Source organism: Danio rerio, chromosome 25 (genome assembly GCF_049306965.1).
Source record: "Danio rerio strain Tuebingen ecotype United States chromosome 25, GRCz12tu, whole genome shotgun sequence".
NCBI classification, from domain to species: Eukaryota; Metazoa; Chordata; class Actinopteri; order Cypriniformes; family Danionidae; genus Danio; species Danio rerio.
Window position 1 is genome coordinate 18,989,925 of NC_133200.1, and position 26,291 is coordinate 19,016,215.

A 26,291-nucleotide genomic window follows, 5' to 3' on the forward strand; every position below is an offset into this window, starting at 1 on the left:
TTCTTTTTTTGCTTTTGTTCATCTTAAACAAGCCGGAACCTTAATTTTCAGCTGTAAAAAGCAACTGCATGATTAAATAGTGCGTGCAAGTGTACTGAACGCTAAGCCATTGCTCTTCACATCATTTTAGGTTGAAATTTATTAAGTATTTATTTACATTAATTTTCCAGGTGGCATAGTGCCAGTTCACTTCAGTTGCTTTTCAACTACATTTATATTTATGCTATATTTAGTGCTAATTTTTTAAAAATAAAAATTGTGTAATTAAATTGACATTTTACTTATGTTTTTATACATCTTTATTAATTGGAATATCAGTCAGTTAATTATTCAGGGCATAATACGACAGTGACTAAATTTAAAGGATTATAATTATAGCAAGTATCAATGTTCGTTGATGTAAACCCTACAGTCCTAGGCAGATCCTGAATCTTTTAATCTTGATAACTGATATCTGGCTAATTTGCTTTCACGTGAGCAAAATTACATTAAATTTATAGTAAACATTTTGTTAAATATGATACTGAAGGCATAACCCCTTCCCTCCCCCAACAATAACAGTTTTTTAAAATCCTATTTAAAAATTAATATCATTATATATTTTTCTATGTTTCGCTAAATGAATAGGCAAGGCAAGTTTATTTATATAGCACATTTCATACACAGTAGCAATTCAAAGTGCTTTACATAAACAAGAACAAAAAAAGACAAGTATAAGAAAATAAAAACGATTTAAAAAGACATAATAGTGCGATCTGTCAGACGTAGCACAGTGCTTATTCAGTAAAGGCACTGCTAAACAGATGTGTTTTCGGTCTTGATTGGAATGTGATTAAATGTTGGAGCACATCGGATCATTGCTGGAAGCAGCGAGGGGCATAGTAGTAATAAAGTGTATTTAACCTTTGGGTTACTACTTTAAGAAAACATCAGGATTTGGTACAAACCTTTACTATTACCTATGCCTGAAATAACCCAAAATGTATATGAAATAAGGCTGCTCCTGAGCAGGTGTGAGCTACTAGACCTCTTGCTATGACAACAATTTGGAGGAGTTTTGAAGAATAAAACTATTCTGGATCATGTCAAATTGTCAATTACAAAATTCAGCTAATCGAGTAATCCCTGTATTAAGAACGGACCCCTGAAATTTGCCTCTTAATTGAGGTCTACCAACATGGCTCCAACTTTATGTCCCAATTTACCCTGGCTCACATGCGGGTCTCTGCACCAATGTAACCTTGCTGGTTTTGCTCATAGCGTGGGAGGCAACAGCATTAAAGAACTCTAAAGAGCACAGCTTCTAGCATCTCTCTTGAGGCCGGGGGAAGGAGGATTATTAATGGTTTGTTTGTACTGAGTGGTACAGTACGGTACGGTATGGGTCACTTTTATCAGGCTTGCGTTTACACTGCTAAATGGGGTACAAAGGGTACTCTTTTGGTGGGCTTGGTGTACGACAGAAGGTTTCAGACGACGTCATTTTTTCTCAAGGAAATGTCTACAGTAAAGGTGTATGGGTCATTCACATATAATATGCATACCTGCCAACACTCCCGTTTTTCCCGGGAGTCTCCCGTATTTCAGACCTATCTCTTGTATTGTTCTGTCTTTCAGAAAACCCCCATAATCCCCCAACCCCGGATCGCAAATCAAAGCGTTTTAATGATCACGAGCAGGTTATTAAAATGAGCTCCAAAAGTTTTTTTTTTTTTTCAAAATAGACGAGATCGCGAGCTATACAAAGTGAAAACGCTCTCACTTTTAGACACGCTTGTAAAACAACAACAGGGCACAGCAGATTTTGTTCTTCTTGCCTTTTGGTTTGTTTGAGCTCGGCCCCACCATGGCTTGTTATTATATCTATATAATCTTACAGTGTAATGTCTCGGCTGACGTATCTCTGTAAACCAATAGCGTTCAGCTGCGCGTCTAGCTCCGCCTTTTGGTACCTGTGGTTTCAATTTACAAAGGGTGCCAAAAAAGTGGTATGGTTAGGTTTGGTACGCATTTTGACAGTGAAAATGGCCATAAAAGCGTATCGTACCATGCCACTCAGTGGAAACTGGCCATTACGCTTCTCAAACAGAAGTCCCACCCAGGGCACAGCACAAGTGTAACTCCTTCAAGTGAACTGCTCCAAGTAGGATTCAAAAAGGTGTCTTCAGCATAGGACTAACAAGGATGCAAAAGACCATAGCCTGTAGAGTACCACTTGTGGCTACAGGAGTTAGGATTACTCACAGAGTTCCTGATAGTTGACCTCCGTTACACAACTAAACCTTGCTAAACCTTACTCCCATCTGGGTCATGTCACCAATACTCCCTCCCCCCCACCTCTTGAGATCAGGTTGATAGCTAAGTTGGGTTAAGTTGATTTTGAGTTGGTTTTAGAATAGAGAAATGGAAAACAAAGTTATCTGTACAGAAACACGTTCGTAGCAAAAGATAAAATTAGAGAATTAACAGGAATAAAAACAGGAGATGTAAACAGTTACGTGAGGTCTTACAAGAAAACAATTGCTGCTTGTTACAGGTAGAGGTTGAAGTGCAACTTAGAAGTCTAGCCATGATTGCTTGTTTGAAGTAAATCACATTCCTATTTGCTCCAGGAGTTTTCCTATCATTAAATAATTCTTGAGGGCTGGAGAGTAAGACTTATTTGCACAACAACCACTGGTTTCCATTATCTTCACCCCCTTAAACTTCACTCCCATTACTAATCATGGCACCTATATAATCATGGCAGTTCTTCTCACACCCCTCTGCATTTAAGACTCAATAAGGCCCCGTTTGCACTAATACGTTTTAGTTTTAAAATGGTGTTTTAGAATAAAAACTATCCGCGTCCACTCTGGCATTTCACCTGCCGTTTCTGAACAATTCTCCGTCTACACTACACCACTGTAAACGCACATCACGTGACCACACACACACACTCTGGCATGCACTGCAGCGTGCTTTGAGCACATCTACCCATATGAGAGCTGTGCACGTTCGACTGGTTATCAAGGATCTACTGTTGGATGTAATCTCACTAAATTTGTTAAACGTGATATTTTATTAATCTTGTTGTCTACATCTAACGATTATTTCCTGACTTTGGTCTTTTGAATCTATTACTTGTTCTCAGGTAATGTGTTTTAGCTGAGCGCAAAGATAAGTTAATACATTAATTAATGCAACCACCCACATGGATTCTGTACATTTGACTGATTGCTTGCCTTTAGTTCCTATATTGTGTAAGCATATTGTACATTATACTTTTATAATGGCCATTATTGATTATTAAAACTGATATTTAGCAAAAGAGAGGGTATGTTTCATATTTTCAATGAAAATAAAAGGAGACTGTTATGTTATAGGCTCAATTTTGTTATGAATACACATACATTGAAGATGACGCTCCTATAAATATGCAGCTACACGACACCTTAACATTTTTGGTGTCTGTTAAGTTAATATCAAAATGTAAACAGGCAGTTCCTTATATCATGTCTTCATTTTATAGTTAAGATGGTAACTGCATAGCCAGGGTGATGTGAATGACCTTATAAAGTAGTTAGACTGTCCCCTTTGAAGATTTACCCGTCATGTGCTGGGGAGTTTGTTTTTTTATATCAAACTTGCTAGGTCTAAACTTGCAAGAAGAGGATGCAAGACTGAACTGTGTGTAGGCTACTTAGTTTGGAGGAAAAAGCCCCAATCAGACAGGCGAATGTCTGCAGCAATGCCTGTTTTCAGATGTCTCCGATTTCCACCAACCACTTTGAGACGGAGCAGCAGCGTTTTAAAAGGCAAACGGCCCCTCAAGCTTTTTTTAAAATGCTCCGTTTTCGGCTTTTGATAACTTCAGCGTAGTGTGAATGGATGCATGGCGTAACCATAGCAAAACTTTTGCATTTTAAAACAAAAATGTCTTGGTGTAAACAGGGCCTGAGGCTTAAGGAGCGTGTGCACTAACAAGGATGCTATTACAGCCTGTAGCACACCTCTTGAGGCCACAAGAGTTGGGTTTACCCACATACTTCTGTTAAATTCACACCCCTAAACCACACTTTCATCTGGGCCATGGCAGCAATGTAGCCCTTCTTGTTGTACTCTCTCTTTTCAGCCAAACAGCCAATCAATCAACCAATCGATCAAATCCCAAAGCACCTTAAGAAACACCCAAAATGAACCAAAGTGCAGTACAGAAGACTAAAATTCAAACCAAATATGAAATACAATCATGTTTTATTATATGCTTCAGAAGCCATAACACAAATAAATAAATGCAGAAAATGTCCACAGGGGTCAATGGTGAAAGAGAAACGATTAAAGAGACGATGAAAAGACCTGTCTAATAAACAGAAGCAAAGCATTGGGCACACTAACAAAGATGCTAAAGTAGGGCTGTGCAAATAATTCGAAAATTCAGTTTCAATTTCGGCTTCTAATGATTATGAAAAACCATAAATCGAGACAAAATGATTTTTGCGTCATATACCGCCCCCCTTTCCCCCTTTCCACATTTGTTGTTCTGCAAAGGTCAGTTTCACGTGAACATTACTAAAAGCATCTACTGTAATGTAACGTTTGAAGCACGGGATGCGCATCATTCATTGATGTACATTACAATCAGTCATATTTTTAGAAGCGCGAAAGAGATCGCATGCTGTTGTGTGTGTGCGGGCGCTCAGCCTCAGAGACGAGCAGAGCACACAGATCTAAAGTCATCTTAACGTAAGCGCTTTAATGGTCAAATACATGCAAATTTGTGACAAAACGTGGTGTTTATGGATTATTCATATTAATCCTCATTTATGTAACAAACAAACGAGTTGAGAATCAAAAGACATGAAAGTGAATCCATAAATCAGAACTGCACTGCTCTTAAATTGACAACGCGCAGTATTCCTGCTGCTGACTGTTTTTATCATTTATCAAACAACAAAAAGAGAAAATCACTCACTGCTCTTGATTGAAGGACTTTTGTAGCTATAATTAAAGTTTTTTCTTTACAGTGAAGATGCTTAAAGCAGTTTGCTTCATGTTTTCATTCTATTGTATTTTTTTTTTCATTTTCCTTATTTACAGGGAGGAAAATAACTGTATATATACAGTTGACGTCAGAATTATTAGCCCTCCTGAATTATTAGTGACACTTTATATTTTTCCCCAATTTCTGTTTAACTGAAATATTTTTTTCAACCCATTTCTCAACATAATAGATTCAATAACTTATTTCTAATAACTGATTTATTTTATCTTTGCCATTATGACAGTAAATAATATAATACTAGAATTTTTCAAAAGACAAGCATTCTGCTTAGAATGCAATTCAAAGGCTTAATTAAGGCAATTAGGCAAGTCATTGTATAACAGTAGTTTATTTTGCAGACAATCAAGCAATATATTGCTTAAGAGGTCTAATAATATTAAAAAAGGGTTCAGAATATTTAAACTTGCTTTTGTTCTAGCCAAATAAAACAAATGACTTTCTCGAGAAGAAAGATAGGAAATTCTGTGAAAAGTACCTTATTTGGGAATAATTTATAAAAAATAATAATAATAAATTCACTGGAGTGCAAATAATTTTGACTTCGTTTTAAATAATAGTGATTATAATTATGACCAAAATAATTTTGATTATGATTTTTCACATAATCGAGCAGCCCTGTGCTAAAGACATCAGGGAAGTGATATTTACTTGCATGCTGTCTCCATGAAAATCCCTTAATCCATTAAACTTACTTGCGGAGCCATCTTCAGCATGGCATCAGGTGCACTAGCAAGGCAGACGGACTACAGCTGGTAGCTAAGAAAGGCTACAATAGTCTGAGATCTAAAAGCACTGAAAGGATGAAAGTGGTTTAGAATTTATTATATTGTTCAATTTATATTCCTTCTATTAATTTCTTGTTGTGTCTGGACCACATTTTACAGCGCAAGCAGCACATTTGTAAGTCACCATATCGATTTAAAAACAGGTCCTCATATTCTTGCCTTCCATTCCATTGTTTTGTGCTTCACGCATCTGAATACAAGCAAAGAGTCGTGTGAACAGCCACTTACTCATTCTCCGCTGCCTGCTTTGGAAGTGTGGTTTGGCAAGTCAAGTTGTGATAATTAATCACGCTAAATTAACACATTAAATGAACATCCCTGTTTATATTAGATGTTTTATGCAATTCTTTAATGAAAAGACCTGTAGGTTCAGATTCCAGAGTCTCTCTGTAAAAACACGTTGTTTTCCTTCACTTCTCCTGCTAACCTTTTCTTTCATCTGATTGATGTTTGAACGATGCATATAGTTACTCAATCACCTGTTAAAAATGGCACACACATGAGATGAAGTCTTGGGTCATATCACTTTGGCGGTGTTCTCAATTTTCTCTTTCAGTTTGGACTCCTATCATTTCAACCGTGTTCCTGGTTGCTGTTGCCACGCTATGCAAGGAGCAGGGAATTACTGTCATCGGGATCTGCTGTATTTACGAGGTGTTTGTTGCCCAAGGGGTAAGAATGATGACATTTATTTTTTCACCTCATAAATACAGCACATGTTGACGTGCACGGTTAAAGTAAATAGGATCTGTTATGGAATCTTGGGATCAAAAGCTTATTTGTCAAAAAGTTGAAAAAAAAAAGACAACTATATTGGTTTTAAGGGAAGTCATAAAACATCCTTCTCCTTTTGATATTAAAAGCCATATTTTGTTGGCAGAAAAACACTGTTGGCGAAACCACTACCCAGATGGAACAACTTAACACGTCCTCATGGGGCGCAGCCTCACATGATGACTTTAGACATATTTGTACACTCTTGTCTGTTAGTGTCACTATCTTGACAGTTCAATACACGCACACACACGCGAATCCCTTAACCTGCTGAATTCATATCCTTGCGGTAAGAACAGTTTGCGGTATCACAGAGAGCCGTTTCCTGTAACATGTTGTACTGGTGTAGAACATATTAGGTATAAGGCTCTAAATCTGTCTCGCGCATTGAAAATGAACCCGACTCGCCCTCTGTACCTTTCCAGTGGTGTCTTGAGTGCATTTGCCGTGAATATAAAGTACGTTTAAAAACCCAGAGGGCATGTCTGCGCTGGGATTTTCGAGGAAGAGTGTGAAAATCAACACTGAGGCATCAGCTGAGTGATAACCGACAGCTTATACAGGTTTCTTATCTGATACGGCATTCAGTACCTTCTGCCCAGAAAAGCACAATGCAAGACATAACTATTTTGTAAGAGACAGTTGAGTAAATAACTCCAGGGCAACATCTTTCATTTCTAATAGCAGTGAAACAAAACAGCAAAGACTCATAGCTTTGTTAACCACAAGTCTTACCAGATGTGAAAACACCCTGTTGCCTATTCCGTTTAAAACAAGCTGCAGAATTTCATTAAGGATTCAGTATCCCTTCAAAGAGTCGTTTCCAATGGTTCACTTTAATTGTAACCCTGTCCTTCCCAGCTAGCAGCAGCGCGTTAGGGTTTGTATTTGAATACCAAGTACAAGCCACTCAACGACGCTGCATTCGTTCTGTCCATTAGCGTTCGGATATTCATCGAGGTCTTTGCTCTTTTGACAGCCTTTCATTCGCGTTGCATTATGCAATTACATTTTTACATAATAGACTGTGGCATAATCCTCTTATGTGTGCTTGCAACTGAATGAATGTAAGCAGCTGTTGTTCCTGACAGGAACTCGAGGTCTGTGGCTCTTTGCTTTGGACGAATCTTTCACCCCGTACGCAGCCTCAGCTATGCCTCTAATTTATCCCATATGCACGAGTAGCCCTTGGTCTTTGATGTTTAGCTGAAATACATGTAGCTTAAGTAATTACTCTAATCGGCCTAAGTCATTACAAGTGCAGTGTTTAAACGATAATGTATTAAATGTAATGGTTGATCTAATGTATCCTGAGTGCAGCCAATGTGGCGCGGGTTTTGATGCTGCAGCAACCTTTAACATTGCATTTATCTCTGTCTTTTTTTTTTTTTTTGAGGGGAGAGGGGGGTGGTACTGTGGTTAACTCGCTGGCAGAAACATTAATATGTAGTGGTCAAATTGGAGGTGTGGGTTTGAGTACGACATGTGTGGTGTCTCATTGTTTCCAGGCTTTTCTCCGCAACAAAAATGGGAAAAAACCCAAAGAATTGTATAATAATTATTCAGCAAAGTTCCGTAATTATTACTTGTAATAGAGTGGAGGAACTATGACGTCACTTTGTAGGCTAATCGGCTGCTAGCATAAAACTGGTTCCCTCGTGAAAATCCCTATAGGGATAGTTTTCCCATAGGCTTTTCGAAGATTGCAAATAATAAGCTCTGTGTTCAAACACAGTTCATTACACTTACACGTTTTGTCCAGCCGGATAAACCTTACACGAAAATACAACTTGGAGCACTTTTGGATCTTAAATGCAAACGCAAGAGTTAAAAAGCTAACATTAGGCTATAAACGGACTTCAGTGCCCTCTGGGCGCTCGCTGGTGACGTCAGCCCCACCCTGCTACAGGCAATTTATCAAGCTTATTTTTAGAAATAATGTCCTTGACAAAGAGTTAAAGAGCCCATATTATACATGAAATAGGGTCATATCTTGGTTGTAAGGGTCTCCAACAACAGTTTAATATGCATGCAAGGTCAAAAAACACTTTCATGGTCTTATAATCTGCATTTATTTTTACCTAATTATCCCAGCGACTCCTGTATGAATCGTCCAGTGATTCATTTGTTCCCAAACCCCTCCTTAGCGCGAAGCTAATCTGCGCTGATTGGGCCAATGACAGTCTGTTGCGATTGGTCGACTGCCTTCAGTCAGAATGAAATGCAATATAAAAGTATTCACAGTTCATACACGCTCGATAGTGTAGGCGTGGATTTTAGCTGTCAGTGGGTCAATGTAAATACAGACTATGGACTTGAAAATACAGACGACTAACTATTTTATTGAGCAAAAACTCCAAAAACAGTTGAGGAGATCTCCTAGCTTCTCACTCTGCTCTTTTCACAGACACACACAAACACACACACACATATTGCACACACACACACACACACACACACACACACTCCTCCGGACGACAGCGCGCGCACACGCACACACAGACACACACACTACTCCTCGTCCACGGAGCTCCGTTAACAAAGCAGCACGCGTCGCGTTTTTAACGTGACTTTGCACGCGATAAGACAATATAGCCAGCTAACCTGATACAGTACACGCGGTTACAAGAAACAAATCACAACTAAATACATTTGCAAGCTAGAGTCAACGAGGCAACTTTAATCGCACGTACTTACACTTGAGAAATGGAGGAAGAAACCCATCCTGACATCCAGTAGTAAGTTACTCTTTACTGATCCTTCCTTTAAACTCAGATGAAGTATTCTTTGTAGCATGTAGTTTGCAGACGTTTCCAGTAGTTTCCAACTGCTTGGCTATAATGCTGATGTTTCTGCTTTGGGTAGAGACTCAATATAATATCCATCTGCAGTGTGACTTCAATCGACCGGCATGTTTGTGTGTGTTTGTGGGTGTGTGTGTGTCTGGGTTTCTGCGTCAGAGGGCGGGGCCTCAGGTTTGAAATCTCCCGGGTTTGCGCGTGCACGTGAATAACTTGGTTTCGTCCGTACGTCATGGCGAAACACCTAATGAATCGTTATCAAGGCGACTCGTTTGAAGCACTATGAGTCGACTCTTTTATAGATGAATCAACCTTTTTAAACACTGTACACTAACAGATTTAAGCCTTAGCTGGATACTTCACTTCACTTAGAGCTGTGTTACACACTACATGGAGGGGAATTTTCAAAAACCCATAATATGGGCTCTTTAATCTCTCTGTAAATTATATTATAATCCACGCTATATATTATAAACAAATAAATACGCAAAAAAAAAAACATAGACCTATGTGCCTTTTAGGTAGTTTTTACGTGGGAAATACATCTGTTTTGCTTTACGGATGTTTAAAACTAAAAGTTTTAAAACTGCGTGTATAAATCTGCCTATATAGTATTTTCATCAGACATATTTAAATAAGTGTATTGCGCGCGTGCACAGCCTGCTTACCTTAACAGATGAAATGAAGCGTGAGGAGGAACAAGTCTATCAAATGGCTGCAAGTTCCATCATGATGGACACAGAGCAACATTCAATATTCATTTTATGTCACGACGTACAGCGAAAAGCAGCCCATACAGTCACATCTGCTATACGTTTAATGGAGGAGTGTAAATATTGCAGTTATGACTGAGTAAAATATGTTCAGATGAATAAAAAAAGATGAAAAATCACTTGATCACGTTAAAATGACAGTTAATGTCTGTATTTTTACACATTTATTCACACGTTTGCATTACTGAGGGCAGGACAGAGGCAGGCTGCACTGGTGAGCAGTATCTTCATAATAAAGTTTAATTAAAATAAATGATCAACAAATGAATCTGTCTCGACAGCCTTTACATGTGAAGGCATTATCTATATATATATATATATATATATATATATATATATATATATATATATATATATATATATATATGAATTCTTAATTAGAAAAACACAAAAAACTATAAAATACTATTCATGAAAATACCTAAATCACAGACAAATCCAAATGCCCAACACAAGCGAGCTGCGCTCCACACCAGATCAGCTCGATGACGTATAATGTCTCCGACACCGCCTATAGTCCCATTTAGCAACTTGATAGCAACCGTCTTTTTAAAGAAGCATGACCGAATTAAAAATTCAAGAGTGTGCTGTAACTGATGTGTTTTATGTTGTAGAACAAAACGTGAAAATATCTTGAGTTTGTGTTTGCCACGGACATTATTTAAGAGATTTTACTGAAACCCCATTCAAAAAACCCATTGACTTTTGGACGAGGGAACCGGATGAGCTAAAATGCTAACTCGCTTCCGGGTTTTTGCATACAAATTGACGTCATAGTTCCTCCACTCTATGAGGATACAACTGAATTCTTGTAAATACTATTTATTACAACTTACATTTGATGTATTTTCAAAATACATTAATTACAAATAAATACCTTATGATGGATGGATGGATAGATGATCAAATTCATCAAGAAATTCTGAAAACATCATCACTGTTGCCCAAAGAAATATTTGGAAACTCATAATAAGAAATGCTTGATGAAAATCCAATGATTTTTCACGAATCATTTGACACAATGCACTTGATTATTTTAATAGTGTTTACTTGTATTCATTTTAATAGTATGTTTTCACTGTATTCTTTATATAGAATATGCATAAAAAAACTTAACTTCCTAATGCTTGCATGCATATGGTTAACATTTATTTCAACATAATTTTGTATAGTAAATCAATAGCACATATTTTCAATTATATTTCCATTTTTATATCACTGTATTTATTCATACTATGTTGTTGCCTTCTCACCGTAAATACAGTTCACTCTGCCCATGCTGATTGACACCCTGCTACAGGTGTTGAGAGGGAAAGATGGGTTTCCCTATGCTGTCCTCCAGACCCTGCTGAAGCTCATTGTCCTGATCATCAGTACACTATTGCTGGTCATTATTAGGGTTCAGGTCATTCAGTCCCAGCTGCCAGTGTTCACCAGGTGAGTCCATACTTGTGCTTGCACTGCATTTCTTTTCCCACGTGCATTTAAATGTGTTTACATGGTGCAATAGTGACTGCAAACCAAAGTAGAGTTTAGGTTCTCTGCCCAAGCCAACCCCAGACTTGTCCCGACCCAACAAGCCATGCAGTAATTAAGCATAATTAAGTGTTTTTTTTTTAAAGTCATTACTTAATTAGCCTAAAGGCAGGTTTATACTTCTGCGTCAAGTGATCGGCGTGACCCACGACGCATGCAACACGCGTAGCTATGCATTTATACTTCTGTGCGCGGTTTCTGTTGTCTTGCAATACACTTACAAAACTCTAGTTGGCAGTGAGGTGTTGATGTTCCTCTTTGTCAAGTTTCTTCGCTGGTGTTTTGTTTTTTCTGAATGCTTCCTTAATGTACAAGTGGCCCAAACTTGCTCATTTTGAGGCAGGAACCGGCGGACGTGCAACAACTTTAACCATATGGTGAACACAAAACAAAACTTTCCATCTGGAGCTCCTTCACAGGACTACACTCTTGTAAACAATCGCTCCATCGGGCTCGCAGCGCTCTCTGTCACGCCCAGACTCGTCAGTGATACCAAGTCAACCAATCACAGAGCTTGCGCTACATGTCGTTGCAACATGTAGTTCCATTTTTTGAGAGGTGCACATCAGCGAAGCCGACGGCCACGGCGTAGGGCTATGCGCCAACTCGTAGGCTGTGCTGTAGCATACGCGTGCGCTTGATGCAGAAGTATAAATCAGCCTTAATTGTGTAAAGAGATATACACAAACCTATAATGAAAGCATTTAATTACTTTCGTACCGTTTGTGCTTATTTAAGACAAAATTATTTGTGTTTAAAATAAAAGACACAAGGCCAGACATGTTTACATATTATTAAGTGTACTTTTCTGTTTAAAAACACACCCAAATTCCAAAGGGTTCACTTTCACCCATCTTCAAATTGCGTGTACAGAAGCTGATCTGGGAACAGTGTCTTTATACAGAGTGCGTATGAAAAGCAGAAGCAGCGCTCAGGCGTTTGCCTTTCACACCAGTTGCGCCTGCAGCATGCAGCTGATCGGCTGCTGCTGCACAGATTGATCTATCTCTATTTTATCTGGTTACCTAACTATATTTATATATAAACACACTTTTTTTTCTTTTACTTTTCATCTGCACCAAGGCCCGCAGCAACTTCGTGCACATGTGGTGTGAAACAAGCGTGACATGAATTGACTGATTCAAAGGTTGCATATTGAATGCAGCAGTTTTTATATACATTTCAACATGGTTTCGAGCCAAATTCAAGCAAAAGCATAATTCTCTTGAACAGCTCTTGTAATTAGACTATATCACATTTAAGATCATTTAAGCTCTTTAATGCTACTTTCACTTTTCATCAAAACGGGAAACCTCTTAAATGGGATGATAGCGGGAAAAAATGGTAAAAAAAAAGAAAAATCCTAGCAAAAACGGGGGGTTGACAGGTATGCTGAAAGGATGATAGTCAGCCTTTAATGTTTTCTGAACTACAGAAATTAGTTTAGATGATTAGTTTAAACAACCCAGATTTGTAGTTGAGAACGTCTGTTATAACAGTATATATATATATATATATATATATATATATATATATATATATATATATATATATATATATATATATATAAAAAGTTGGGTTTAAATCGGGCTCATAACTACAGTTAATGTGTCGGACCGGGTCAGGCTCGGACACAAGGTGCACGGGCTCAGATAAGGCCGAGTTGAATTTTCTAGGCTTGATCTAAGCTCAAAACTACAGTGTGCAAGTATGTGGAAGAAACTCATTTCTATGACCTGTATTGAACTGCCACAGGGAACATCAAGACTATAATAAATAAAGGATCTTGAATGGTCTGTGTTTTTACAGGCGCCCTGTTTGGTTCATTCAGAAGTCTTTGGTCCGTGTTGCATTTACTATGTCAGTCAAACTGCACCAATACTTGCTTGCATTTAGACTGAGATTCGTTTATTATGTTTTCTGTCCACATGTTTGGGTTTCAGGCCACAGTGTTGACATTTACTCAACTAAGCCACACTAACAGCAATCACATCAGAGATTGTTTTAATCAAACCAAAAGTGCCAATCAAAGCATTAGTAAAAAGGTATGTTGGCCAAACATTGCAACTTTGCTTAATCTGAAAAAGCCATACAACAGTTTCGCTCTCATTCTGAGGAATTGTGCAGCCACATAAAAATAAAATACAGTTATTTTAAATGTCAAGAAGCAGATTTGTATCCTGCATGGACAAATCTCTTGCTGCTTGACATGGTGTAATGCACGACCCAGAGTGGCTTACTGCCCTAATAATCTGATTTATTACTGAACATTTGATTTCAAAAAGGAAATGGTTTGAGTTTCTTTCCTCAAACCAAAATAGCATCGGTCACCAAGGGAACAATGTGACAAATGAATGTCAACATATCTGTGGTATCATATTATGGGAAAATTGTTTTTGAAATCAGTATGATATGCTTGATTAGGACCATCATGATGCTTTCATAAACATCAGCAGCCTGGGCCTGAACTGAACTCAGTGATTTATGTATCAGCTGATCTGGAATCCCTCCAATATTGGAGTCCTTGGGTTGCATTTCAGCCCTCCCTTAAAAAAAACAAACATCTCACCGAGTCCAAGAGCTCTGTGTAAACTACCTAGACGTACTCCTGTCCTCTGATCACCATCCTCGGGGAAGTTGATTGGGATCAGAAGGAAAAATCCTTTTGGATTTGTCACGGAAGCAATCGCTAATCCCCAGACATAATCCAGCGACTGTCTCCGACCGTCTGAATTAGTGTTATCACACGGCTCTCTAGAGACATAATACGCTGGATTAACATACTTTCTAAGTATATTTTGTCCCTGTGTTTTAGTCGAGAAGATTGTGATCATGTTGGAATGTCCCAGCCAAAACAAAAACATTCTTCATCCAAAAGATTGGATTTATGGCAGGGTTGTGCAAAGGCTTTTATTGGGTTTTTAATACTTTCAGTTGGCTCTCCTACTCTTCGAACCTCTCTCCCAAAACACACCCCTTGGTAAAAGCCAAGTGATAAACTTCGGGTTTTGTCCATTTCAAACAGCGGAAATATTTTGCCTTTGGAAAATATTAGCTTCTAGCTTGAAAGAGGAAAATTAATGCAGCAAGTGTTTACGGGGAAGGCTGAAAGACCATGTCAGAGTCTTATGTTGACAGGTTTCTTATCTTTAGTTACAGGGAGCATGAGACAGTATCTAAGCGAAATGAACTAATGTAGACGAAAACATTTGAAATCTATTAGTGTTTTTAATTAAATCAGGATGCTTTCATTTCCTGATAATGGGTGCCCATAATCATTATCATCCAGAGTGTTTTGCTGTTTAACACAGTTAAGGCCACCCTTTATGCGATTTAAGGAACACCAACGATTTTTTTATAATCCGTTTTGTGAGTCTTGAATCAAAGTTAATGGCCTGTTGCCACAGATCAGCATTGCCAGCTTGGCAGCATTGTTGTTTTGGTGACTTTTTTTTTAAGCCGCCTGATACTTATCATTGAGTCTGGCTGTTTTTAAGTGTGGCTTGGATACATTTAAACCTCTCTGTGGTTTCGCATGCATATGGAACATGATGCATTGCAGAATAATGGTCATGGGCTGAATTAGATCAACAACAAAAAATGCTGCAAATGAATATACTAAAGATTATCAAAAAAAAAATGTGGGTTTTTTGGACTTGCTATAAGAAATGCACATTTTTTTTTCAATATTATTATTTTTTGCACTTATGGTTTAAGAACGGGCTGTCGTTCAGTTCATTTTTAGAATTCCTTGAATAGCATGTGAGTGGTTGCTCTTCAAAAGAATTTGAATTCAAATGGGAATGAGAGAAACAGTTTCAGTGTCTGTAGAAATTTTGCATGCCCAGACTCAAGTGTAACCACAACAACATTTTTAAGGGACAATTTACTCACCTTTCTCTTATTCCAAACCTTTATGAATTTCTTTCATCTGTTGAACTCAAAAGATCTTTTGAACATAGCAGTTGAAACATAGTTGTTTAGGGGTCTACAAACCAACAAAAGACGAACAATATCCAAGTTTTTTTTTTAAAAAGGGGCCTGTGTTAGAAGACCATACTGATTTTATGCCCTTCTGGAATTGCATCACAAAGCTCCATTTGCTTGCAGACTGCCAGCTTCTAGAGAGCATACAGGTCTGATGTGGGGAATGCTAGTAATGGCGTGCGGACCCATATTTTATATGCAATGACCTCTGTGGTTTTATTTTTAACTGTTGTGTTTAGAGTGGGCTTCTTAAACAGTGTGTTTATCTCAGTCTGCATTAATGCTACGGCAACTGTGTCCGTGTGAATGAGATGCACCCTAGTTTGAAGAAAGGTTTACCTTTTGCAGCTGTAATGACTCCTATGGGAGCTGTGAAAGTGCATGAAGTGTGGCTTCTGGATACTTTAAGACACAGGTGTTAAATTCAGTTCCTGGAGGGCCGCAGCTCTGCACAGTTTAGTGTCAGCACTGATTAAGCACACCTGATCAAACTAATTTTATCCTTCAAGCTGGCTTGAAACCTACAGGTAAGTGTGTTGAAGCAGGGTTGGAACTAAACTGTGCAGGGCTGCGGCCCTCTAGGAACTGAGTTTGACAGCCCTGCTCTTTTTTTCAGAGTTTGACACACGAGTACTCTTTTTTTTTTTTTTTTTTTTTTTTTCATTCATTTGTTTTTTCAGATTCAATTGTTCCGAAACAGGGATTAAAATTGTTACATTGTTGCTCTTTGCTCTTGGTGCAATTAGCTTTCACACAGCAAAGTTTCTAAACTGACCTAAATAGCTAAAGCAAGTCACGTCTGAGTAAACTCTCCTCACATTGGTTTCAGAGTATCATTGTTTATTTTGCAAAGGGGTGAGACGCGTGATTACCGGAAGAAAATCCAGGAGTCTCTGTGCATTTGCGGGAGACTCCCGCAATTTCCGGGAGACTTGGGATGTCTGTAATGACCTCCCGCCCTACTCATAACTCTCTCTTCATATAGCCATATTCCTTTTACATATCCATAAATCACTGTGATGTAACTGGGCTCAGAGTTCGTTTCAATCGAGCAGAGACCACCTCATTCAGGCGAACTCGGACTGATTGATTTGGCGCAGATCTGAGCACGACTGCTGGATTCACATATGCCAAACGAACCGCGCTTACTGGGCAAATGAGACAAGTTCGGAAACAAAAGTCTAGGTGTGAAAGCACCCATTGTGTTGAGTATGAACTATCAAGGCGTTTACTAGTGCTGCACAATATATATTTGAGCATCGATATTGCAATGTGTGTATCTGCAATAGTCACATTGCAGAATTAGATAAATTATTAATGATTATAAGATAAAGTTATTTAAATTTTTCTTTTTTAGTTCTACAATAATAACTATGTGATTTATTTTTATTATTTAGATTTTTATGTTTAATTGTTTAATTTCTATACCTGAATACTGTTAGAGTCTCCAAAAAGCCTTAAAGAACTGTTTAGCTAACTTTTATTTTTGTCATATTTTTATGTTTTTGCAATTTATTTATGGAAATGCAGCGCATAGGGAAAAAGACTATTATCCCAGTCCATCTACATGAATGAAATCTTTCCAAATAGAGCTCATCTGGTGAAATTATATTCTTAGCAAAATGTATAATGCAAAAAAACAAAATATTGCAATGTCAGATTTTTCCAAAATCATGTGGCCCTAGCAGTCACACTAATTTCCAGTAAACTACCAATAATAAGTTAAGCCATTGGAACATCACTGATTAATTGATTTGGTGAAAGTTAAACCTCCGTTTTCTTGGCCTCAGTTTTTTTTTTCTCTTATCAGTGAAAGCTCCCCCGAATAAAGTGTTTCTATGTGAAGTATGTCTTGACGGAGAGGAGTGCTGATTCATTTTTTTCCATCTTTCAACAGGTTTGATAATCCAGCTGCCGTCAGTTCCACCCCGTCCAGGCAGCTGACCTTCAACTACCTCCTGCCTGTAAATGCCTGGCTCCTGCTCAACCCCTCAGAGCTTTGTTGTGATTGGACGATGGGCACCATCCCTCTCGTAGAGTCCCTGCTGGACTCACGCAACCTTGCCACATTGGTGTTTTACACCTTTTTAGGCCTTCTGGCCTATCACGGTCTTTGGTACAACCATAGCTCCTCCAAGATCATCATGATGGTATGTTTGTGGGTGGGGCTTATGGAAAACCTGATTATGAGTCATACGAAAGAACAAAAAGATCAAATCAACTGCTATTTTGTTCTTTTCATTTTGCATGCGTGTAACCACAAGCTGAATAAGATGCTGTTGATGGTTTTGTTTAGTTGTTTTAATTTGGCTGTCTATATAAATGCACAAGAAAAGCCAGAGGAAATTTGTTTAGTCAAAAACAGTCTGAAATATGACAGGCTGTGTTTGCAATCCGTCAGAAACAAATTAAGAGTGTTTTCATCCATAACAGATGAGCCATGCACATGAGCTTGTTTCCATGAATTTAAGAAAACTTAGTCCGGATTTGAGTATTTGTCATAGTGTCGTGTTTGCTGAGACTATTTGAAAGAAAAAAAGGATTAGAGATGTTGATCTGCTTGACTGGCATGAGACTAATCATGATAGTGACTAACAAATTACTGGAAACGCACCAGTAATCCCTTAGATGTAAGTCACTCCACTTCTAGACAAGGCTCAACATTAACACTTATCCGCTTGTCCAGGACGACAAAGGAATTTCTTTTTTTGAAAGGACGAATTGACAGTTTGGCAAATTGTGCAAATGGACATCCATATCTAAGACACAATGCTGTAAATGTTGTTGTCTTTTAATGAATCAGCCATCTGATGGTAATTGGTTGAATTAATTGCTTTCATATTGGTCTAACATGAAGAAGAAAAAATGACACTGAGTTAGGAAAATTAAGACATTTTTTTAAACTACATGCATTCATGCTACATTTGAGTTTAATTAAACTAGATGCCACATCATGCTGTATTGTCTGTCTGCAGTGAAGATATGGATTTATTTTTACTTGGTTTAGTGACTGACTACATCCTGTGATGTTGTGAATAAAGAGGTTCCTAAATTTATATAATAACCTTTTGACACATTCAATCACAGTGGTGTGATTAGTTCAGGCTGATACCTGGAGGATACAATCACATCAGTGCGTTTAGAATGTTCAGTGCATCATTGATCAGCTGGTAAATTCAAATCTGGCCTCCCGCAATGGCTTGTGTATTAAAATGCCTGCAACATAAGCAAACTATATTTCATTGAAAGTACTGATAGGTCTTGATCCTTCATCGCCCTTGTTTTTCCTCCAAATTTGCACCAATTTACTAATAAAACAAACAAGTGTGCTTTTATAAAATGCATGCTGATGTCTGGAAGACGGCAATAATAACCATTTTACATGTACTATTACAATGTGTGTTATTTATAACATACTGTTTAGATAACTAGAACATTTACTCTATTCTTCTTCCAGTTAAACAGCCACTTACTGTCATGTACTTTTGGAAAAAGTTGATGAATTGATGTGTTGTAAATTCAGCAGTTCTAATCTTCATTGTAGTGCACAGGGCTGTGGATTGCAATGTCATACACCAGATGTCATAAAATACAAAAGTGATGCATTTTAATCTCACAAAGCTTAAGTATTGAAGGGGTTAAATAAACCATAGCTAAACAACATCAACTTTCCCACACATCCACCTCTTTACATGTAAGAATATGATAAGTGTTAAAGAATATGATAAAATGTCTTGAAATCATTTTATAGACAATTTTGAGGGATGTAAACAAAAAAAAAATGGTCCTATTGTATTTCCTGTCTTACTTTTTAAAATTTGTATAGCTTCCCAGAATCCAAAAAGATGATAGCTGTTTTAACATCAAGTTATGATTGTATTGCCTCTTGTTACAGTTATGAAATAGTTTGATAACAAGCAATGTTAATGGACCAATGACATGACCACATTAAAATGGTCTACATGGGTTTTATCACAAATGATTTGAGCAAGAACTGTTATAGACCACTGATGAAAATATAGCTTCAGAATAAATTACACAAAGCCGAAAAAATGTTTTCCCTTCCAGACAAATAAGTTTTTTTTGTTTTTTACTTTATGATTTAAACTTATTTACGTTTTACAAGCACATGCCAATGCTTAATGCTAAAACCAGCACAGTTTCCGATGACTAGGCCCACACGAAATCTGTGAATGCTGGAATCCGCCGATTTCCACAGATTTGAGTTCATCATTGCATCTTTATATTTACTTGTGTAAATGTGTGCAAATTCATATTTATTCAGTTTTTAAATTAAATTCAGTAATATTATTGACTAATATGAAAATGTTCATTTGATTTATTTACAATACAGTTTGTAAAGTAATATTTTCTGTCTTTTCGTTATATTATATAAAAGACTTGCTTTGATTATTAAATAAGTGAATCTAATTGAATTTGCATTGTAAACATTAAATAAAAGTTTTTAATGTCTTATATTAGTTATTAGTTATAATACTCCCAATATAGTTCCACAAAAATCCACAGATTTCTTACAAAACTTCTTCACAGAAATAGCAAAAAATGTCCACAGATTCTGTCTGGCCCTAGCGATGATCTTGCATGAAGTGGCGAAGATAAAACCCCATGTTGGTAATTAGAAGAACAGCTATTATAAATTTGCATAATTTAAAATCAGAAGACCGCAGATTTTCAGTAAAATGGCCTTGCATTTAAAAAACACACATTTATGCACATGTTTTATTGCCCCCTCACGCTTTCAGTTTGGTCCCTTGTAATATTGTCTCGGCATCACGTTTAGTTCCGCGGAAAAAAAAAAAACTTTAGGCATCCTAGATAAACTTCTCTGGTAAAAATGTTTTATTTTAGATTTTAATCAATTGTGTCACTTCATCAAATAAGGGTTGTTGTTTTTATTTCATTTAAGCAAAGGACTGCATTTCAGTTGCTCAATTTTCTGCCCAACTGGTGCACAACATTTTACATCCTGAATGAAGCCAGTTTTTACCCTCATTTAAGTGTTTGACAAGTGAGTTCATTTTGGACCCTGTTGGTCTAGATTACGTTTCAGTCACGTCATATCAGTAATACAATCTGACAACCATAATTTTTTCTATTTAACCTCAAATCGCTCTAAACGGGGTTTACTTTTTAGACTCGTACACACAATCTGGTGGAAAGGAAGAGGGAAGTTGAGGAAGGTAACTTGATTTTCAGAAATGCTTGTATCTCACACGTTCATTATAAACAGATGGTAATTACGAGGCAAACTGGGTAATTTATGGACCAGGTATTATTAATTTAGTCCAAAAAATGTCTAAAAGCTGCACTTAAAAATTGTTCACGCTATTTCATACCCACAATGAAGTTAATGCAAGGTCTTTTTTACAGCTTCTGGAAACTGTCTTGACTCGCGGTGAATGATTAATGTCATCTGTCTGAACAAAAAGATTTCTCCCTCACTGAACTTTTGTAGCAACGTGTATTTCATGTTTTTAAATGTTTAGTCTCACACAACATTTTCTTCTTCTCAATTTACAGCCTAAAGAGCCGTGTTTTTCCATCCATCATAAAAGATGTTATCGTCTTATAGTCTGGCACTCGATTGCTGAAGTCTACATATGTTGAAGCACTAACTTGATTCCGCGCTTGCAAGAGTTCACAGTGTCACAGTTGAAATCCCTTCATCTTGTGTGTTCAGCGCTGTGCTCGTTCGTTGTGTAACAGTGACGTGAATTCTTCATGTGCGTCTCCACGCACTGTCAACAGAGTTTGGTGAACTTCCACGCTCTGTTGGCAGAGACCGAGGGACCACAAATCATGACAATAGTGTAGGGGGCTTGCGGGTTGGGCATTAACACTGTGCTCTGCTTAAGAGACAGAGAACAGGTTGCATAAGGATATTGGTCCCAATCTGTTTTAGTTGGCCGTGGTCAGTTGTTTTAATGATTCCCTGTGCGCAGGGCCCGACACTCACTATGAGCAAACAGGAAACATTTTTGTTGTGAAAGTTTGGCTAATTTAACTGTGACCGTTTTTTTCTTACTTCTATGTTGCATGTTCCAAAGCAATCAAACAGTACGCAGCACCAAAGCTTATGATAACCGAAGACAAAGCTCTTGTTTGTGTAGAAACGTCTTTTATCAAGATTGGTTTTGGCCTCTGAAACATCAAGCAAATTGGATAAATATGATGTTCTCCGTACTGCTGCTTTCAGGCCCGTTAAATCCACCACTGCGTAAGCAATGCCTGACAGTTTGGTCCTTGACGTACTCTGAAGCTGTTGCCAAAACCAATTTCTGCAGTTCACTTTCAAGACCGCACAATGTGAGACGAATGCCCCTGTTTTCGAGATGGCGCTATTAAAAAAGCCTCCTCTCTATGGCACCATGCTGTTTACTTGACTATAAACTCATAAATTTGAGCGCACTTCACGAAAAAAGCAACTTTTCCACTTACCAAAAAAAAAAAAAGAATTGCAGTATCTAAACAAAACAAAATGAGTTTGTTCTTCAAAACAGGGTGTCCAAGGGCTGTGCCCTTGCAGGGGTTCATGGTTTCATAAAAAAAAAAAAAAAAAAAAGAAAAAAAAAAAAGAAAATCCTGATCCATCACCTTGTCATAAGGTGCTTTTCGTAAATAAAACCTATAATCCCAATCTTACATCTTGTGGCCTGGCATGCATTGTGCAAGACAGGCATGTTTGCTTTTGGTTTTGATGAGAAGGACCATGTTTGAGGAGCACTGCAATGACATGTTCTCATTTTTTCGGAATCAATCATATCTGTTTGAACATTTCCCCACCATTCGGAGAAATTCTCCTGGTCCATGGTTATTACATAGCTTGCTAGTTTTCTTGCACTTGTCTTGCTGGTCAAGCGTGTATAATTGGCTTTAGTTACAGATTAATCAAACTCATGGTCTTGGTTTCAGACAAAGCTTTATGAAACTAGAGTGATTAGCATTCATACCTGCACAAGCTTGTCTGAACCAAACAATGAGAACATTTAAATACGATAAGATTTTTTGCTTATGGAATTTCTTTGGTTTACTGGGCCGTTTTTGTGCCCACTCAGGGTTGCCACTTAGACAAATCCCTGATTAGATGCTAAAGAGAGACTGGCGTTTCTACTTCCTCTCATTAGATTTCAAAGAGAGAGGGAAAAACAGGTCATTTGCTTGCTGAATGGTCGGTAATTGTGACCATTAGGGGGCATGAACATTTGTTTAGTTAAAAAAAAAAATCTTGAACTTCAGACGTCAATGAGACTGGGAAATTAGCTAAATTATACTACACCTTGCCATTTTTATGCATGTTCATAGAACTTTTTTGTATTGTAACAGAAAAGTTTAATTATATAATGCTGCTCATTTCCATGTACAAACAAAAAAGATTACTAAGGTTTTTAAATTTTCACAAATGAATCATACAGGCTGTATGATATGGCCGGTGCGCAAAAGAAAATCTGCCATTAGAGGCAATTACTGCAGTGCACTTCAAAACCCAATCAATGATACCTGCATGAAACTGAAATCGTATGAAAATGCAAATGCACTTGCTTTCAATAGATGTTTTTCCTCTAACCTCGACCGATTCTCACATATAAAATGAACAAATATTCAGAATAAAAAGGTTACAAGACTGATTCAATGCTTGGACTTTTCAAGATTTTCCTGTAGTTCAGTCATTATTAAAAATGTTGACATCCATTCAACCTGTTCTCTACAAGTTAATTGTGAAACTTATTTACTCGAGTCATTGGTTATCCTCCCTGAAATCAGAGTGATCAATTTACCATTCACTACATTTTTATGTTTTGGCTCACTTGTTCATTCACTTAACAGGGATTTAAATTTGACAGAAACTAAGTGCTTCTTTAAAACAAAAAGAAAAATGCAAATTGAGGTGCGTTGGCTAAGAAATTCTAGAGTGGCTCCTGGACTGAGCATTGTGCATCATAAAAATGCATTATAAAAACAAGGGGTGAATTAGTCTTTAGGGTTTTGACGTCATGTACCATCACTCTACTGTATGGCCAGGCTTAAAATGTCCAAAGCTTTGAAAAGCAACCATAAAGTTATTTAAAATCATTCCTTATGTGCTCCAGAAGGGAAATAAATGTTTGAATATTTCTTCCACATTTATTTATTTACTATGATGCTTTCTCTTTGGGATGAACCCCCTGGTCATGAGCTCAAACATCTATTATAATTTACTGTGTTATTGCAGAAGATGAAAGGAAGTTATGTAAATAACCCATGATAAATGTCTCCAGAAGATATGAGCGAAGATATGAGCTGTGCTTTTAGTTTATACACCGTTGTGAAAGTATTTTCTTCAGTGTGGAAAACAGCAAAGCATTATTTCCATTTTATTAAGTAATTAACTCACTTTTTGAAAGAAATGTGTTTGTATATGTGGTATTCCTAGTTTAACTTTATTCCAGGGCTGATTCTGATTGCAGATTTGTTTTCTTATTCATTTTTTTAAGCAAGCGTGCCGATTCCTATACTTGGTTCAGTTTTTATTTATTTTTTGCTTCAAATTTTAAAACACGGCCATATAAACCTCCAAGCAATTGCCTTAAAATAAGCTATGATGAAAATCATTTAAAGTACAGTTGAAGTACGAATTGTTAGCCCCCCTGTTCATTTTTTCCTGGATTTCTGTTTAACAGAGAGGACTTTTTTTAACACATTTCTAATCATAATAGTTTTAATAACTCATTACTAATAACTGATTTATTTTATCTTTGCCATGATGAGAGTAAATAATATTTGACTAGATATTTTTCAAGACACTTCTATACAGCTTAAAGTGACATTTAAAGGCTTAAGTAGGTTAATTAGGTTAACAAGGCAGATTAGGGTAATTAGGCAAGTTATTGTAATAATGGTTTGTTGTGTAGACTATCAAAAAAAATATATAGCTCAAAGGGCCTAATAATATTGTCCTTAAAATGAATTTAAAAAATTTAAAACTGCTTTCAATCTAGCTGAAATAACAAATAAGACTTTCTCCAGGAGAAAAAAAAAATATTATCAGACATACAGTGAAAATTTTCTTGCTCTGTTAAATATAATTTGGGAAATATTAAAAATAAAAACTCAAAGAGGGGCCAATAATTCTGACTTCAATTGCATATAATCTTTATGTTCAATGTTGAAAACATCACATGGAACCATGAATCTCCAAAAATCATGTTAAAATCACATGAGAAATATTTGGAACACATGGAAATCATGAAACATGCATCAAAGTGTGGAAACATCATAGGGAGGTTTGGTTCCAAAACCATGATTCATGTGTTCCACATATTTGACATAACAAGATTGCACACGTGAAGCTCATACTGAAATTTAGAGGGTGTAAAATGAAAGGTTTATATTTTTTCAGTTTGTTGTTGACATAATATGTTCTGTATAGTTTATGTACTGTCTGCTACTGTGACAGTATTTTCTCTGCTTATTTTTTCATTGGTCTTGTGTCCTTTAAGGCACTGTCTCTGATTGTCCTTCCGTTCATCCCTGCATCCAACCTATTTTTCCCTGTGGGCTTCGTTGTTGCTGAAAGGGTCCTATATGTACCCAGCATGGGATTTTGTGTGTTGGTGGCCTACGGATTCAAACTTCTATCCCAAAAAGGGTAAGCGTCTTCAGAACAAATCCTTTTGTTTATTCCTCTTTGGGTGACCAGTTCAGAACCATATTGAGTGTTTTTATTTTGTTATCCAGGGGCCTAAAGAAAATGTCTTGGTTGCTCATGGGAATACTTCTAACAACGCATGCTGTAAAAACTTTCAACAGAAACTGGGACTGGGAGTCCGAATACACGCTTTTTACATCTGCACTGAAAGTATGAACACATCCAAGGACACATTATTCATTTATAGATGCACATCTGGCCATGGGCTCATACGTATTATATGATTGTATTTTGATATTATTACTCTGAATGAGTCCAGCTTGCTGCTTTATATCAAAGCACGAATTCAGACATTAACAAGAATAAAATGATTTCTGAAAAGATGATTTGTAGTGTCAGCCTGGTATGCCTGAAACATTTGAAAATTGTTTACCTCCAGGTGAACAGGAACAATGCCAAACTGTGGAACAATGTCGGACATGCTTTGGAGAATCAAAACAGCTATGAGAGAGCTTTGAGATACTTTCTTCAGGCCACAAGAGTGCAACCAGGTAACTGACTCAACCGGCTGATCTTTTTAAGGTTACCTAAAGCATCTTTAAAGTAAACGTTACCATTTTACTTGGGTAACTCCATACGAAAGGGGATATTCATTGAGGGAGAACGTGTATAATGGGGATCTTATCCATTGGGAATTTATTGAAGTGGGCATTACATCCTGATAATGGAGCCAGACAGAATAATTAGCAGCTTGGCTATTAGTCAAGATTATCCGATAGAGCACAGCCAGGTTCCAGACGTAAAAACTTGTCCATTGAAAAAAAAAACTTGGAACCATTTGAAACATTTAACAACAGAACTTTTTTTTATGCAGAAAAGCATTACATTTCAATGTAATGAGTTGTAATTACTCACCAGAGAGTTGCAGTGAGCAAAGCTAAATTT

The 26,291-nt window shown here is 37.2% G+C and overlaps 1 protein-coding gene across 2 annotated transcripts in view; it reads left to right on the forward strand.

Moving 5' to 3' along the window:
* Window positions 1–26,291, forward strand: part of tmtc3 (transmembrane O-mannosyltransferase targeting cadherins 3) — a 55,045-nt gene that overhangs the window by 13,362 nt on the left and 15,392 nt on the right. Inside the window, exons 5-10 of one of the 2 annotated variants that reach the window (XM_001922451.9) lie at window positions 6,386–6,501; window positions 11,442–11,614; window positions 17,598–17,850; window positions 25,198–25,346; window positions 25,436–25,556; window positions 25,786–25,897. In XM_001922451.9, coding sequence (XP_001922486.5) covers window positions 6,386–6,501; window positions 11,442–11,614; window positions 17,598–17,850; window positions 25,198–25,346; window positions 25,436–25,556; window positions 25,786–25,897 — 924 coding nt within the window. Of the gene's footprint in view, window positions 1–6,385; window positions 6,502–7,112; window positions 8,200–10,971; window positions 11,615–17,597; window positions 17,851–25,197; window positions 25,347–25,435; window positions 25,557–25,785; window positions 25,898–26,291 lie in introns of those variants that run through there. The other variant, XM_073942995.1, reaches the window with a different exon arrangement.